This window comes from Buteo buteo, chromosome 6 (assembly GCF_964188355.1).
Source record: "Buteo buteo chromosome 6, bButBut1.hap1.1, whole genome shotgun sequence".
NCBI lineage: Eukaryota > Metazoa > Chordata > Aves > Accipitriformes > Accipitridae > Buteo > Buteo buteo.
The window spans coordinates 39,223,850-39,242,594 of NC_134176.1; the positions used below are offsets into that span (position 1 = coordinate 39,223,850).

Genomic DNA, 18,745 nt, shown 5'->3' on the forward strand with positions numbered 1-18,745 from the left:
ACTTTCCCTACTCAAACTTTTTTTTTTTTGTGACCGAGACAACACAGTGTTGGCCCTAACATGGTTAAGTGTTGGTTGGTTCCTCTGGGATTAAAAAAAAGCCTACAGGGAGCACAAGCAGGTACAAAGGTTTCTATTTCGGAGAGGAGAAAGGGTGAGGAGAAGAGATTATTTATAACCGGCATTTGTATGCCCCGACCATGTTTGCTGTCTGATTGCACTGTTAAGTGCCTTACTTTGTTTACCATCTATGAGAAATCTGTGTCTTCTTATGGGGTAAGAAAAGTGCAAATGCAACACACAAGAAAGAAACAGCTCACAAGTAAGGAAAATCCTGTGCAAAGAGGTATGTTATAAACATGACCAGGAAAGAATTTACAGGACTATTTAATAGACATGAATTCCAGAAATAAGACCAGTAAAAGGCAATACCCTGTGAACTTTCCTCTGGAGGCTAAGTGTCTTTCTTCCTGCAAGAATGCTTTTCCACCAGAACTCTTCCTACACCATACCCATCACCAAATCCCACCTTCTTGTGTTTCTCTGATCATATTTTGACCTCTGGCACACAAGACTTTTGAGATGTCAAGAAGAAAAGGAGCAAACTGTAGCTTGGCTATGGGTTGTACATCCACTCAGAATAAAATGCCTAGCCCAAACTATTTTAACTAAAATCCTTTCCCATAGAAGTCTCCATTAATGATAAACTAACACCACTTTGTCCTTCTCTACAAAACATTAAGTGAAAAAGACTCACAGTGAAATAAAAACTCTCAAGACCATTTTACATGTGAATAAACAAAAATGCAAGAAAGTCCATTCATCCCAAACACAACCTGGAGGACAGTCAGAATCTAACGGCTAGGCTGGACAACGCACCAACAAAGAAGAGAGCGTGGAAAGGACGGAGTGATTAAAGAGGGAAAGAACAATATCTCCATCTCATTTAGTGTCACAACAGTCACTAAGGAGGGATTTTTTTCCCAACATCTTTGTCATCTCTCAAACAGCTCAAGGTATTTAGCCACTAGTATCTTCACAGACACTGAAGTAAATCAATTCAATACATTAATCTGTTAATTCTTAAACAGCAACAAAACCGGTAATCCTCTAGTACTGATAATGGCAGCAACAAGATACTTGCAGATTTCAACTACTGGCATTCAGGAATTACCTTCCTTCTTGAGTAGTCGCCATTGTCCACACATTTTGATGCATCTATTTAATACTATAAATTACTATGTTACTACACCATCCCTTCTTGAAAAAAATGTTTCATCCATTCTGCTGGCACTACAATCCCCAAAGTTAAGTCAAATGAGCTTTAAGTGGCTTGAATCTTTTTTAGAAGAGCTTATTCAAATTCTTCTTTTACTCTTAAGACAGTAAGTATACAGGTTATATTCCCAAACCACCTCACCACATACCTGCTTTTACGTCTTGAACTATCCTGAGCAGGACACTGCAATTAAAATGCTTTTGCTGTAATTCTCAGGACAGTTACACAACTTTTGTCCAGAGCTAATGCTGACCTTTGGTGATTTATCAAATTTTAAGGAACAAAAACTGCTCAATATTCATATACTTTAAGTCAAGAAAGCAGCATTCTCTAGACTGACTATTCAGAGACCAGCATTTTCCCTCACTTACGCCATGCTGAGTCCAATAGCTTGCAACCAGTTAAAGGAAAACTTTAAAAAGTTTTACAGTTTTGATATTCTGAAAGACAGAGAACGCATTTTTCTTGCTGTTGTGTTCAAATTATGTTCCCCTCTATTAATAACAGACCTTACTTCTCATTTTAGTATCTTTGCTGCAGTAAAAAAAAAATCTTCAATAGCTAGAACTTTCTTCTTATTAAGGTATTTATATATAACTAACATTCTTTTTTGTACCTTTAAAAAGATTTACATCTTTAAGTTTCTTTTAAGGCATTTTCTCAAGCCCTAAGTAAATACATTCAGCCTGTTCTGCAACCTATACCATTTTTAAAGCCCTGTTCAAAATGTGGACACCAGAAGTAGATCCAATATTTCAGTACTAGCGCCACACTCAGAAGTAAAATCACCGGTTCCTACCATCTACCATTCCTGTTTATATTCATGAAGACTGAAATAGTTCTTTGTGCCACAGCATCACAGTAGAAGATCGATCTGAATTATTTGTTCACCGACTCCTAAATTTTTTCCAGAGTTGCTGCTTTCCATAATGCAGTCCACTCTGGCCTGCATTTCCAGTTTTTTAAACAAATAACTTTGGCTACTTTAAAAGGTACTTTGCTCATTTAATGGGCCCAGCTTACCAAGTAATACGAACAGCTCTCTGTCCCTGCCTTGCCATACTTTTACTGCTTCGATACTTTCGTCACTTGTGCATCACTTGCACATCAGTGATGATTTTACAGTTTCTTCCGTATCACTGAAAAAGGTACTCAGTATTGCCCAGATATGTCCCAAATCTCATAGAACACTTAAAATGATCACTCTCCTGCCTAGTGATGATTCCCGGAGAACCATCATTCCTAGATTGAGATTTTCAGCAGCCATTGAAGTCTTCCAAGCATTTTCTTGGAACACGGCTATAAACCATCAGAGCCTAATAGATATTAAATAACTTCTTGTTTGGTTATTAAGAGGTTTGGATGTACGTCCCTTGTCTCTTCTGATTTGAATACAAAGGACTTTTTTCTCTAAAAGAAATACAAATATATTTTTTGAATGCTGCTACTTTGCCAACATGGTTACTCATGATTTTACATCCTCATTATTTTATTCTTAGTTTGCTGCAACACTATCCTCTTACCCACACCCTTGTCAGCTCACTTATCAGACAACTCTCTGATGTCCTTAGTATCTTTTATCAGTCTTCTTTGCTTTCTACTTCTCATTTACTGTTTCCATAGCAATCCTTCACATTTTTTATTTATTGTGGGTTTTTTTCCTCTGCCTTCAATTGCCATTGGTTCCCATTGGATATCACATATTTGATTCAAACTTAACTGATTTTTCCATTGTAAAATGTTAATAAATTCTTCTTAAAGATGTTTTTACTTGCTTGAAAAACCCTAAACAACAATTCTTTATTTTGGGGTCTGATAAAACTGACTTGAGGCCAGATATTTTAGCGTGTACTAGACCATTAATTTCACAGAAGTACAGAAACCAAGTGCTAGAATAAGGAATATTATTTTGAGATTGCATTTAAACCAATGAAAAGGAATGTACTGTGATTGTTAAACATCCACGAGAATGTTTTTAACTCATCATATTAATCAGTTTTTTATCCCCCCTCATTCAAATAATATTTTTGTCCTTAGAAATAAAATACTCTAGGCTTTTATCACAGGTCAAACACTTGACATTTTTTACAGTGTGTTCTACAAGGCCCAGCTCAGCAGCAGAACTACATTCACATTAGTACCAGTGTCACTAGTGGACAAAGCCATGATTTATTAGGCAAAAGGGAACAGCAAAGGCTAATTGGCCACATGAGGACACATAAGTGAGTGAGAGGAATGCATAAACAATGGAGAACACATTCAAAGGTAGCTTGCTCCTCTGGCATGCCCCAAGGCACAAATAAATGGCATTATTAACAAATCTGAGATATAAGAAATGCAGTGCAAATTACACATGCAAATTCTTTCTTCCTCAAAAGACCATCTTGGTCAGAAATACTCTTATATGAAATAAAGTAAATTTTGTATAGTTTGAGAAGATATAATTTAGGAAATTAGAAGGTGAGAAAATGTCTTTATGTTAAGTTCCTCACAGTAAATTGATTAAACCTGCGATTACAGCTTTTTTCATCATTACCACCACCACAATGGAGACAAACAGACTTCAACATGTTTGAAATATTGGAAATGTCTTTATCTTTTACAATGTGCCCATAAAGGTGTATGCTTATAGCAGAAATGATGACATTCTAGAAGAATTCAGTATGTGTTCAATATGCACATATCTGTAAGAACAATAAGATATTTTTAAAAGTCTTAGAGAGGGCCCATGGACATTTGCATGCATCAGGCAATCATGCTTCAAAAGAGCTGGCTTGGTATCCTCAGTAACAGCTGCAGATATAATGCTAATAATATTGTAAAATAAGGCTTTACATATCAGAACAGCAACTTTTTTTTTTAACAGCCCTTGATCTCTTATCATACCATATTTAGTAACAGCCACCAGTGTAATCCTCCGATGTGACCTATATATAGAATTAGAAGATGCTCTTAAGAGCTGTTTTTTGGGCAAGTAAAAAACATTAAAAAAGGAGAAAAAAACCTACCCAAGACCCCCTAGCCTGGAACACACAGCTATGCTCCTAAATGTCGGCTGTAACTCAGTGATTGGTTAGATTTTGTCCACCAGAATACAGAGGTAACATTGACTAAAATTGTCACACAGTCAATGTGGAGCCTGCGAACCATGTGCATGACTGCTGGTAGTTCCACAAGTTTCACTGAAGTAAGAAATCAATATGCCTAGTGCTTGCAAGTTGGTGCCCACAGTAAAGTATATATTGAGAATAGAGTTCAAAACAATAATCTGAATCTATTTTCATTAGGTGGAAATGCAAATCCATTTGTTTTGTTGAACTAGTCTGCTCCCTATAACACTCAAATGCTACTTTGGAAGAATTTCAGCCTGGGAACTCTCTGCAGCTTCCATGGAGAAAAAAATAAGATGGCTTCTGTCATTTCTGTCCATCAGGAAGGAGCCTCATTACCCAAGTAGGCTTGTAATATGTAGTTATGCCAGTTGTATTTTATTACCATTGATTTATCCATAAAGATAATGCCATTATGGTCATTTAAATATTATCCTTCAACTATTTACTTATCTTCTGGAGAAAAAGCAAGGCATATCTGAATACAGATCAGTTGATTTTGAGGTTAGGTAGTGAGTTAAAGAGAGAGATGTGGTTCTTTTTCCTACTTGTGGTTCTTCCACATAAATGAATCAGAGCAGCCTTATAGTATATTCTATGGAAAGCGAGAGGTACAATAACCCCAGAGGCAATCAGAACTTAATGGATTTGTATGTTTTGAGTTTCCATTGGAGCTTTCCATATGTACTCATGGATCAAATCTTTTTATTCCCTACACCATAAAACACAGTTCTTTGTAGAAGAGAGACAGCCCAAACTGTTTGCAATAATGGTAAAACACTATCACAAACCTAGCAGGTAAGTAGATGTTCTGTGAAATTAGGCATGTGAAAATACAAAAGGTAAGTTTTATTTTTATTTCAGACAAATCACAAAAGAGTAATATAAGGTTTTATTAGCAAGATCACGTACTGCCATTTGGACGCCTAAGTATGAGAGCTATGGGTGCAATCAAGCTCTTGAAAGGCTTGTGACAGGAATGTGCTATGGGAAGAAAAAGAAAACCTGTGTTCAGCATAAAGACCACAGAGATAGATAAAGTGTTAGCTGGACATATGATACAAGTAATTTTAAAACATAAAAATTATCTTAAGTAGCTTTATACTTTGTTTCTGGATACAGGGAGGCTCTTTCCACTTTTCCTAACATGGCTTTTTGTAGGCCTGAAGATTTATGAAACTCTGGATATTAAACTGGCCAAAATAGCCATTTTGGAGCTCAGTAATGTTTGAAGAAAACACATTGTTGAGGAAGGAGTGAAATATTTCTCTATAAAATTTTCTGAAATAGTGAAAAAGGAACAGCAGTTGTTTGAAAGATGCATGTAAGTTTCAGAAGCAAGAAATAACAGAAAGCACATCAAGCACATTGTTCTGTAATTTGGTCTAAAGATCATCAAAACTCATGCAACAGAAGTGCTGACATACACATACACACATTCCGTCTAAGGCCAACATCAGCCTTACATTTATAGGCTAGGTTAACCACAGAAATCATGGAATTTATTTGTACCACTGTACTTGGCACCTGGACATCAAAGTAAAGCTGTGTTCAGAAAAAAGCACTGCATGTTTTAAAACCTTTCTTTACATAAAACCTTGTTTTTATTGGACTTCAGTGAGTCAAAGGCAGATGGCTGATCTAATTTTAGTTAGGGACAGATACAACCCACCAGCGGCCAGGGTAATCAAGGGTAGCCAAAGTTATGAGCCCCAAGCAACAAATTTATTTTACCTCATATTCAGATTCCAGTGTCACAGTGTTCTGTTTTAATTTTTCTTTCAAAGCTGGATCAACCTGCAAGACAAACAAAAATACAGCAAATATGTTTGTTTTTAAGAATTTTTTGGTTTTTAAAGAAATCTTAACGTCAAAGAAACTAAATATTGGTACATGCAAACCCTCCTCTCCTCTAAATGAGCTTATGTGCAGTTTGTTCAGATACCAGGATGATGAACACAGTACAAGCATTGGGCTGAAAATAGACAGGTCAACAACCAAACTTTTCAACTCAAAACAGAAGTAAATTTGTAAGGAGCCCTGCACTTGCATTACCTTAGATATTTATCTCTGTAACAGTTTAGTTTGAAACTGTCAAGCTAAACAAAGCCTTAAACAAATGAAACAAGAAAGACCAAGAAAGAGAAAATTGTGATCACATTACATATTTTACTCCTGAATGTTGTATTCAGTGAATAGGCATACAACATATTCTGGTTTTCAAAGTCTAAGCATGAGTCAAGCTTCCAATTTTCTGAACATACAGCTCACTCTCTACCAACAATGTTGGCGATTCCTGCCACCTTTCAGAGAAGTTTGTTCAAAGAACAAATCTAAAACCAGACATGTTCTCCTCAAACAGACATCAACCACATATGCAGTATTCAGACACAGTCTTTAGGCTAATCAATTAAAATATCAAATAAATCTACCATCAGAAAGCATTCTCATTTTTAGACTTTAAATACAATCAGTGTTAAACAAACTAGACATGTAAGAAGACTGGTAACGTGTTTAGTTCAGCATCCATGGTACACTAGTCCAACTATGACTAGTTCAGTGAGGAAAAGTTGTTATTATTCATTTGCTGCTTCTTGATCTGAATGAAAAGGGCTCATTTACCCTCGTCACAACCAACCTCAAATGTCTATAAGCAGTCTAGAAAAGAAAAAGGAGGGAACACGTTATAGAATTTGCCCGGTCGATGACAAGATCCACCTTCACATTCTGCCCCAATACAAGCTCCTGATCCTCAGAGGTACTTAAAATACACACCTACCATCTGTATTGATGGGAACTGCTCTGAAGAATCTCCCTAGGCCATAATGTTCCCCTTGATTACAGACACTGCCTGCTAGTTAGTATGCAGCCTGTGAGACCTCAATTCCTAAGGATGCTAAGACAGGAAAGTCTAACACCATCTGTGCATGGCCAGAGGTTTGATTTCGCTATCTGATCGGAGATCTGGCCATAGAAATACACGAATTTGCAACCTCCAGACTCATTACACTTGGGAAGTAAGCCAAAATATCTAAAATGGTTGAAGTTTGTACAGGATACAGCTCCCACTTTCTCTGCAATTAAAAAAAAAAACAAAAAACCAACCTTGTAAAACAAGGCACTGTCTCTGCACTGGCCCTCTTCATCAAATAAAAAAATGAAATGCTACATCTCTGCTTTGGCATTCAAGGCCTCCATAGAACTGCCCCTCATTAAAGAGGGATTGCCTCTTTCCTGTGACCATGAGCTCCAACAACAGCCACGCTTCATTAGAACAATGAACCCATCCATCACACAAGCAGAAATGGGAACTCTCTGGGCAGCCAGACAGGCTTTGGAGCTTGCTTTCACAGAGATAAGAGTGATCGTGGACCTCACTGTATTCAGAACTAAATGCAAACACTATTTGTTATGCTTGGTGTTCTCACAATACACGTATGGACAAGGGGAAATAAATGCTCCAGCAAGTAAAGAAGCAAGAGAGTTTTATTTCCTCTTATGTTTTCCCTTCACTTAATAATAAGGCACCCAAGATAACATGGTTGGAGCAGCATTTTTACTTAATTAACCGCAGCCGGAATTTAACTTACAAAGACAGTTCAATATCGCCAGTATCAAGTTTTATTTTAGCAATTTTTAGTGTTTTTTTTAAATGTGTGGTGTCTGCATAGGCACATTTGTGTAAGGTAAAGGGAAACAAGCAGTGAAGTTACTGCTGCTTCTTCTCCCTTCCAGGCCCTTCTGTCTTCAGACTTCCTCATGTGTTCATTCTCCTCTGCCTGCACAAAGGGAGAAGACTAGCTGAAACGGAGACAGAGCGTCCCAATACTCCTAACTGTTTGAAGCTGCAGCTCTAATATTGACAAAAACACAGAAATGAAGGAGGCTAGTTGAAATTTCTCAGAAAAAAGTTATCCTGCAAATGAGAAATGAAGAGAAACTCCTCCTCCTTTAGAAGAAGGAATTTTATTCAGCAAATTAACTTACCAAAAAAGAGTAGTTAAACCCTGCTTTGAGGGCAAACTATACACGCATCTTGGCAAGCTCTTAATATTTAACATACAGGCACATGAAAGACATAAGCCCACTCTGCAGAACATGTTATTTTGCTCCAAGTTCCACAAAAAAAAAAAGGGAGCAAGTATGTACTTCCTTTTATCTTTACATTTTCTTGTTCCCTACATACTTACCCACGTAGAATAATTTAAATGTACTTGACTCCACACAGAAATTGAGTCATCTGCATGTTCTAAAGCCTTGGTTGCAAACCCCTGCTTTTCAGTTGCCAAATGGAGACAGGTTACGAATTGTTTTCAGAAGCAACATGGCAACTGAAAAAAAGTATATGATAAAGATCTGTTTCCACAGTGTTTGTACCATGCTGCACTGTATTTGCAACATCGCAAGAACAAAAAAAGGAAAACAGAATGGTGCTATTTTCACTCTGAAAAGGCAGATAAACATCAATATGAGCCACGATCACAGATCATAACCAGGGAACACTTAAAATGTGGGCAGAGCCAGGAAAACAGCCTTGCCAAAGTGGTAGCTCCTTTACATTACACATCTGCCACAAGATCCGAACACAAACACATGCATTTCGCTTCCATGATGACTGCTATGCCAAAACACATACTGCCAAATGAGCTAAAAGTATTTAGTTATGTACTGGCAAATGAATCATCAGCTAAATTACGAACACAAATCCCTATTAGTAAATATGACGGAGGAAGCAGACAAAGCCCAAATGCCGTAACAGTCTCACCATTATTTAGGAGGCAGGAAGGAACAGAAGACAATATCCCTTTATACTAGAGGACTCCTCCTTGTCAAGCAAAATCTCAGATTTAAGTTCCATTTAAATTCAAGCTTTGTCTCTAAATATGGAATTCAAGGATGTGTGGACTTATAGCATAACTTCACAAATTCTTACTGAAAAACTATCAAAATACTTGATGTAAGTTTTCAGACGGTTTTCATGAGAAGCTGTCTGCAAGGCTTCAAAAACAATACTGTAAATACAGTATTTCAAGGCTTTCCTATTTTTTATTCTGGGGCATTGGGGTTTTTTTCCCCTATATAGCACTTGCAGCAAAAATGAATGAAACATCCTCAGAGTATTTTGCACTATAGAGGCTTATTTCATATTACATCAATTCGAAGTGCAAGGGCAGGTATATAGACAAACCTCAAAAAAGGTTTAAGAACAAAGTTTTCAAATTAGAATTTTGTCCCCTTTCACACTCCACTGTTCCTTCAGATTTACCCTTACTACACTTCAAAATGTTCCCAAAGATAGAGACTTAAAAAATATTCTTAGGTGGCTAAAAGTAAGAGAGGTTAAGCACAAAATTATTCTTAGAAATCTTCATAGGTAGCTATTTGAGGCTCTAAGTACCTAAATCCTTTTAAAATCTAGCTGTCACTTCTCATTTTAAGGCTGACATTTCAGTTTTTCAATTAGAACCTGGACAGGATTTCTGGGTGGAAAACAAGGTGCACCTCAGGGTGCAGACAAGGGGCATCACTTCAGACCAAAGCAGGAATACCTGGTGCTTCCAGCCCCTACCAAACCAGGGACTCCTGCAGTGCACTGTGATAAACTGTTGGCCTCTCTACACTCTTTTCATTCAAAGGTATTTTTTGTTTCTGACACAAATATTTCTGGTACAGTTATAAACCTAAATGTGCTTCTACTAAAAAAATTCTCTAGCTAACAATTCTGTGCTGATCCTCAGTGACCACAGTTCATTTTGGTTCAGAAGTAAATAATACAGACAGAGAGCAACTGTGAAATTTTTGAATGTCACTAACTTTACCTTGAGGATATGGAAAGGATAGCTCTTCCACAAAGGAACCCAAAGAACACCATCACTATCCCCTTTTGATGTTCAGAGGGATGGAACAGCTCCCCTATGAAGAAAGGCTGAGAGAGTTGGGGGTGTTCAGCCTGGAGAAGAGAAGGCTCCAGGGAGACCTTATTGCAGCCTTTCAGTACTTAAAAGGGGGCTTGTAAGAAAGATGGAGACAAACTTTTTAGCAGGGCCTGTAGCAATAGGACAAGGGGTAATGGTTTTAAACTAAAAAAGGGTAGATGCAGACTAGATATAGGGAAGAATTTTTTTCTGATGAGGGTGGTGAAACACTGGCAGAGGTTGCCCAGAGAGGTGGCAGATGCCCCTTCCCTGGAACATCCAAGGTCAGCTTGGACGGGGCTCTGGGCAACCTGATCTAGTTGAAGATGTCCCTGCTCATGGCAGGAGGCTTGGACTAGATGACCTTTAAAGGTCCCTTCCAACCCAAACTATTCTATGATTCTATGAAACACAGGAATACAAAACAGATTAGCAGTGTCCCTTCTGTTCAGCATTCAGAGAGGAGGAACAAGTTGATTCACGTTCTAATTTTCAGGGTAGCATCCCAGTCATCCACAATATGTGCATGCCTGGATCTGTAATTTAAATAGTCAAATTTCACAGGCAGTCTCTCTGTCTCAGCTATAGCCATTATTATTTATTTGTCCACTTACTATTTGTGGCCATGAGTTCTAGGGCAAATCAAGTCTCAAATATATTACATCTTCTCAAATTAAGGGTTCAATTACTACACAAGGAAACTGTCAGGAGACAACCATGTCATGAGAAGAGGACTGTGCTTTTAATAGTCTCCTCTCACATAAGTCAGCACAGTAAGTTGTATACTTGTGTCCAGAGACTGGCATGTACTGACCAAATATTTGTATGCCAAAGTCTTACAAAACTTTCCCTCTAGCAAGCACTTCCAGAAGGCAGTAGATTTTTACTAAAACACGAGTATCCTTTCCTACCCTATCCTCCACAAAATAACATCCCACTGAGAAAGATTTCAGCTTTTACTTTGGAAATGGGCAAGGATGATGGCTTGAATGTAATGAACATGAATTAAGCTTTTTTTTCTTTTTCATCTGCTCACACCAGCATAAACAGATGGGACACAGTTCTCCTGCAGCATCCACAACTCGGAGAGGCCACAAAATGACTGTTTATATGAAATTCTTCATTTTGTTCTCCCCACCCATTTTTTAAACTTAGACTAAACCAGAACCACCAGTTCTGGCTCTCCCAATAGAATATCTTCTTTGAAAACATTTATCATACGCCTAACTCCTCTAAATGGAAAATCGGCAATCTTGTGTGGATCAGTCAACTTTAATCTTCCTTGAGAAGAAAAGACTCCTGTAAATTGTTACAAAAGTCTGTGTCATAAATGTTCCAAATTGTGGTTTATGAGCATAGTGAGAAGCTGTAGACAAGAGAGGATAAATCCCAGCACTCAGGAAGGGCAGTATAAACTACAGCCAAGCTGAGTGCCATTCTACTTAAGGAATTAAGGGAACAAAGCTTGTAAACACTGTAAAGTACAACAATGGTTGTACTTATGCCAAACTCTTTGGCATACAGGCTTTGGTAACAGAGAAGGGCAAGGCAAAACATACCATTTCGTGCAACTTCATTCACAACATCTTTTAACTGAATTATTTATAATATCTAATACATGAAAAACACTTAGGTAAGGCTACTGCATATGGTTGGATAGGAATACTTCTGAACACTGGGGAGACAGTTGAGACTAGATGCAAAACCTGGCTTTGTGTCCTTTGACTCCTTCCTAAGATCTGCATAGAATACAGACAGTTAAGCAAAAAAATATTTCATCCAGCCTCTGACAGAAATCAATGCAGACATTTCCAAAGGAGCAATATAAAGTCTTATTACAGCAGCAGTTCCCAGAGTTACAGTACATGGTGCAGCAGTGATCTCTCTAAATCCAAATCTTCTACTTGCTTTCAGATGGATCAAAAAAAAGACCTACAATCCCAAACTCTGGACCATACATTTTCACATGTTAATGCCACAGGAAATGCAATTAAGATAAAGGCTAATATGATGACGAAACCTCCCATACTTCAGCAAGCACTTCAGCATATCTAGATTTCTCATATATAAGGTCATCAAAACTAACAGCAGTTCTACAGCTTTCAGTTCCGAGAAGAAAGTACTCAAGCATTTAATCAATGATTTGTATGCTTTCGCATCCAGATTGATTTGCAGGTGCACATTTGTTTATTTGATTTATAAAACATAAATTAGTGCCTTAAACCTTGGCTCTGAGTATGTTAGCATAAATTTCATTTCACAGTAAAATTCAGTGCAAAAACTGTTCCTTCCAATATAAAATAAAACATGCCAATAGAGAAAAAAAACCCACAAGTGTGGAACTAACAGCAAGACCCTTGGTGTTTTTGAAAGGTCCCTGCAAGGAAAAGCAAATTTTGCTGCATTCATAAAGACAAACCAGCTCTAAGTATAGACCCAACCACACCTCTCGCCTTAAGGTCAGAATGGTAGAGCTCTCCAATACAGGATCTCAAAGCTGGCATTCCTGGGCTTTGCTAAATCTTGGTTACTCTGCAACCCAATAGTACAAAGGGAGGAAATTGCTAAGTATTCTGTGCAGTTTTTCCCAAATTTCCTTTTTACTTTCTTCCAAACAAGAAACAAAAGTGTAAGACCTCCCAGGTGAAAGGGACAGAACCGCTGAAGATCCATGGTGTAAACTATGCAAGAAAGGCAAGAATGGTTCAGCCTGATTTACTATCAGAGGATTTAATGTGTTTATTTATTATCACAGAAAGAGGTGAAAAGTAAGGCAATAGCACATTCTTTCCTGTCAGACAAAATGGGGACCACGGGTCACAAAAGAAGATTCTTAGCCTGGAACAAGAGTTGCAGAATTTGTTGAGTCAGCCATCATAAAGCATTGACAGAGAAAACTTGCCCACCTCTCAAGGTGCCTTTGTAAAGTCTCTTTAGTATGCTATACCTGTCCTGCTACAGCCACTTAAACGTCATGAAGTACAGGACATAAACTAAACACCCTTAAGGTATCAGTTCAGAAAAAGGAAATGTTGCATAAAGCAGTACTTTAAAAATTCCTTTTCTTCTCCTCAGTGTGCAGGTATAATTTATAAAAAAAATTAATGAAATCTACTAAAAGATTTTAAGTTCTTAAATATCAGTTTCATCGTACCTTAAAATACATACGAGCTCTTTGCAATGTTTTAACAAACCTCTCAAAATTCCTTATAATGCATCTGCTGCTTATATATTTGACATTTACATTTTCAAATGCATTTTCTGCATATTTCAGTTAACCCATCACCATGTTATTCAGTTACTATTAGTTCAGGATTAACCATGTATGCAAAAGGAAAGTCCAGTTCTAATATGAAAAATGTCCAGCTCCTGCATTCAGAATCACGTGATCTTTATTGGCAAAAGCAAAAGCTTTTACTTTGAATAAAAGTTGCACAAATACAAAAGGAACTTCGGTAATAGTTCTTAAACATTTACTAAAGGATGATTTGCTGTATCCAAATTACAGGGTTAATCGGTCCCATCTGTGCCAACTTTCTGAAAGTAATGGACATGCTACTGAAAGCACACCTAAGGTATATGTAAGGACTCACAAAGAGTGTGAGCTTGTGACACCAGTATTTAGGCAAAAAAAACCCCTTTTTGCCTCTAAATGGAAGATACTTAATAGCTAGAAATAATAAAGACAAAATACAACTTTTGGATGCAACTCCTGCAGACTCAACATTTTTTTATCATATTTTTAAAAGATTGTTTTTTAATGGCTATGTATCTACTATGCAAGTTAAAGCTGGAAAATTACTGCAAATATAGTTTAAGTTTTTCCTTATCGCTCTCTTAGTCATATCCCAACTCTGGACACAATCAACTTCTTTGTGGTAACTCTGAAAAACAGAAAGGTCACTTAAGTTTCTGTTAAAAGCAAGTAACTTCAAGAGAGAAATCATGAATTGGCAGTTGAAGGCAGCATGCAAGCAGCCTGTGTTCTGTGTTCTTCTCGTCTTAATCTTTTCATTGCTGTACAAGCAGACAAAATAAGATTGGAAAGGGTGTCCTCTTTAGTTCTGTACTTCAGCAGAAATACCTGTGTTCAGGTGTTCACTGATTGTTCAGTTAGGCTCATCCTGGTAAACTAGTCCTGGTAGCAGCTTACTTTAACAATATAGCAAAACCAAAGGCACCATACTCTATCTAAACCACTATCTTTCACTTGGTGTACCAGCTCAGAAACACAAAGGAATTCATTTAAAGGGAAACGTCTTAACTATCTCATAGGAGACCAAACCTTAAAGCTTCAATAAAAGCACTGAAGCTTCAATAAAACACCACCACCACAAAACACCCAACAAACCCCAACCCACCAACCTTTCTCATGTAGGAGCAGAGAGAGTCTGATCTTCAAATGCCATATAAACACATAATACGGTTAAAAGAATGCAGAAGCACACTTACAGATTAGTAATGCTTTCCTTAATCAAACTTAAACATATATAAATATACATGCATCTTCTTCTTTTCTAAATGCATAAGTTAATGCCTAAGCCCTGTCTTGAGCCATGTGAAAATATACTTGCTACCCTCATACAAACAAGTCCAGTTTTCACAAACCAACAGCAAGAAAATATACAGTAACATTTTTGCTGACTCAAAATAATCAACATAAAACAAAAGCAAGAAGTCTGCTGGTTTTAACCCTAAAAATTGTTTTAAATTATGTTTTTAAATGTTATTTTGATTTATAATACAAATCTCAAAACTTTCTGTAAGTACTGAAACAAATTTTGATTTTTTAATGTCTATTTGAACAGAAACAATTTTCAGAATTCAGTGTGAACTTATCAAAATTGCTTTCATTGTTCTGAAACTGCATTTCTACAATAAATTACGTACTAAGAAATCCCCCAACTACCAAATTCTAATAACCGCCATCCTAAATCTGCATGTGTTAAAGGCATTAATGCTTCTCATTCTACAGTTCACATAGCATTTAAGTAAAAATACTTTCCACACTGACATCTAGTGAAGTTTTACAGTACGAAGAAAAAGCCTCTTCTAATAATTTGCACTTCCAGAAAGTTTTTCATCTTCCAAATTACCTGTATTTTAGATTAATAGAATTTGCAACACATTTGTACATCACACGCTATTTTCTTTTGAAAGATATTTTGCCACTATTTGTAATAACTAACACGTTTACCTGCCAAAGGGTCAGACATTCTGATGGGTACATTAGAGAAAGTTATAATTATAAGATCTGGTGTAATTAAATTTAAAACATGAGTAGCCAAGTTACTGTTTTGCTATTATGCCGTATGTACTTATAAGGGCTAAACGTCCAACATTAACAAAACAATTTACCAAATTCAGTGGCAATTATGAATGCAGAAGATTTTAATTCATACGTTTTAGATATTAATAAGACAAGTCATCTCTCTTCTCTGTGCAATATCCAGAAAGCTTGTACTCCTACATTCTCTTTGTAATCAATGAAGAAAGACGGGTTCCTCTGGGAATACCTAAATTAGTCTCCTGCTCTGAATCATCCCAGAGCTTACACTTGGTAGGCTTTATGAACAAGCACACATAGTCTTTGAGGGTGCAGAAGTGGAGGGACTGTTAGGGAGAGCTTGTGAATTTCTTGACCCCATAGCTGCCCGTCTACGCGCATAGGGACAACATACAATCTCAGATACCTTCTACTCTCCTTGAGCTACGCTCCAGGGAGGCAAGACATGATGTTGTACCAGCTACAACATTAATTTCAGCACTCATTAAGGTTCTAAAGGCAAAGTCTCATTTTTATGCCTCATCAAAAAAAGGCAGTTAAGCACTGCCTGACACAACATACAGGAGGTTCAGTGCTAACTCTGGGGAAAATGCATCACCTATTGAATCACAAGCAAACCTATAAATGCTTTCTGCAGTGACAGATATTCAAAGAGAGACAGATTATGCATTTTCCCCTCTCATTAGTGGTTGTAACTCCAGCTACGAGTTTGGGCTCTGCTTTTTCAGACTGCCGCACAGAACCAATTGACTTCTTGAGTCTTTCTCGCCTCAAAACACAAAGGAGAAGGGAAGGTTCATTTAGACAGAGATCACACTTAAAACGGAAACATTCCTGGGCAAAGGGTTTTCAAAACCTTCTTGGTAAAAACTACAAGTCCAGAAGTGCAGAAAATCCTGATCTAGGGACTGGGACCCCAGTACTTCTGTTTGAGCTTCAATCTGCTGACACCATGGCTATTGGCTTCACAAGATGAGTCTGGAAAGCTAGATGTTTTCTGGTGCTTGAGGGAGGTGAGGGAAAAAACAGCTGGATACTAAATTATGTTTTGGCTAAAAGCTGCCTGAAGCTAAATTACACACTTGTAATCACTTAAATTGCAAAGCAAAAATACTAGTAATTAATTGTGGCAATGTGATAGGATTTAAAGCAACCAAACAGAATTCTTGGTAGTATATAAAATATAAAAATCTGAAAGCTAGCAACATTTTATGTACTGAAACTAGTTCCACTTGCAATGGCATAAGAATGAGTTTCTCCAGTCAATAACCTTCTCTTCATCTGAGTCTAATCTTGACAACAGAAACATCATGAAGAATTATGAAATGGAAAAAATGGCTTCTGTTTAAAACGAGGAACTCTTAATACTTGTGCTCTATTTTGTACTTCATCACAGAGAAGCTCAATAATCTGAGGTAAAGCTGCCAGATGTCCAGGTTTCTCCAGACACAGCCCTTTTTTTCTACACAGAAATTCTGTCCTGGCAAAAAAAAAAAAAAGAAAGAAAAAAAGACAAATTTGGCCATTTGCCTGGAATTTCCAGATGCTGGGTACCACAGTCAGGTGGTAGCTCTAATGTGGCTGCTTGATGCTTGGAAATCCTGAACAATGTATATCCACTGGGACTTTTATGCATCCAAATAAAGAGTTACCTTGTGTGCAGAACATACCTAGCATGCTCCCTTTACTGAGTACTCCTGAGTAAGACATGCCAGATAGGATCCAAATTCTGTCCTGAATTTCCTGGACATAAATATGAGAGGCCTCACATGAAGCACTCACTCTAAGGCAATCTTCTAAGTGCATCCACAACTTGCGTACGCATATGAGAAAGCTGGAAAAATGCATAGGGTCACCAAGGTATTTATTAGTTCAAGATAGGTAGCAACAGGCACATACATGTTAGTATGCACATGTGAAGATTCAGAAGTAGATTTACATGGACCTAGCACCTGGTTGTGTAGCCCAAATTAAGACTTCTGGAATAAAAAAAATTTTTTTTTTAAAAGTAAGAGAAGATTTAGATGCTTAGAAAGGGGACACACACTGGGCAGCAATTAGAGCAGCAGTAACTACAGACAGACAAGAGGAAAGGCTGAAGAGTTTGTAAGTACTACACAGCTTATCCTGAGATTTGAGAAGATACCTCCTTCCAGTTAGGATTCATAGTCTTTAGCCATTGCGGAGTGAGGTGGACCAGGTTTTGTTTGTTTGTCTTAAAGAAAAAGAACACATCCCTCATTTCAGAGAAAGAACAATGCCCTAAAAAAGGGGGCCCCAGCTTCAAGATGTTTAATATCGAATACTCATTTGATTAAAATACAGAAATTCAAAATGGCATAGGAATTAAAGCCAGGTTTCCCTTACTTGGCATATATAATGTAACTATCAGGTCACAACCACATTTTCTCCCTCATTCTTCCAATTTCTTAACTAATTCCATATAGAAATGAGTTTTAAAAAGGAAAGCTGATAATGCCTGCAGGTCCAGGCAATCCACAAATTTACAGTTACTGCATGTTTCCCAGAGAAAGGCGATGTGCCTTGAACCTCTCATCCCCATCCTGGGTACCTCCGGCTGAACCAGCAGGTCACAGAAAGCAGCATCCCTGCTTCTAACAGCCATTTTGTGTGATGCCTCACAAGTTGCACTCAACAGCTCACTTAGCGGCGGTCACCTCTCAGCTAACACAGATTGAGGAACCTCTATTTAATGGAGCCTAAAAGATTTTCTATATATTTAATAGATGCCAAGCTATGCAAAACCGTGAAAACTGTGGTATGAGAGAGCTTGGCCAAAAGTGGTGATGCAGGATGTTTTTCTGAGTACAATGGCCTTGCTGTTTCTTTGCCCGATTGTTTGCTGATCAGTGGTGGATGGGGGTTCTGTATGTTGCAAAATGTGTGAGAAATTGCTTTTGGATGGCCTTGCAGTTTCTGAAGAAGATAAGGACTTTAGCCGTTTTAGGTAGCTTAGCTTAGAAGTATCCATATGAATTATGTCAAAATGTAAGCATAGATAATAGAAGCACTCACGAGCATTCTTTAGGATAAGATGTATCAAACGTGCAGAAGATCACACTGCGCAGAATCATCTGAGAAGGGTCAAGTAGTGGACAAGTGAGGAAGACTATGGAAGACCACCAGAGGACTC

The 18,745-nt window shown here is 37.6% G+C and overlaps 1 protein-coding gene across 1 annotated transcript in view; it reads right to left on the reverse strand.

Moving 5' to 3' along the window:
- COX16 (cytochrome c oxidase assembly factor COX16) overlaps nucleotides 1–18,745 on the reverse strand; it is a 49,707-nt gene that overhangs the window by 8,069 nt on the left and 22,893 nt on the right. The window contains exon 3 of the mRNA XM_075030537.1: nucleotides 6,124–6,186. Within this exon, the coding sequence (XP_074886638.1) occupies nucleotides 6,124–6,186 (63 nt within the window). The remainder of the gene's footprint in view (nucleotides 1–6,123; nucleotides 6,187–18,745) is intronic.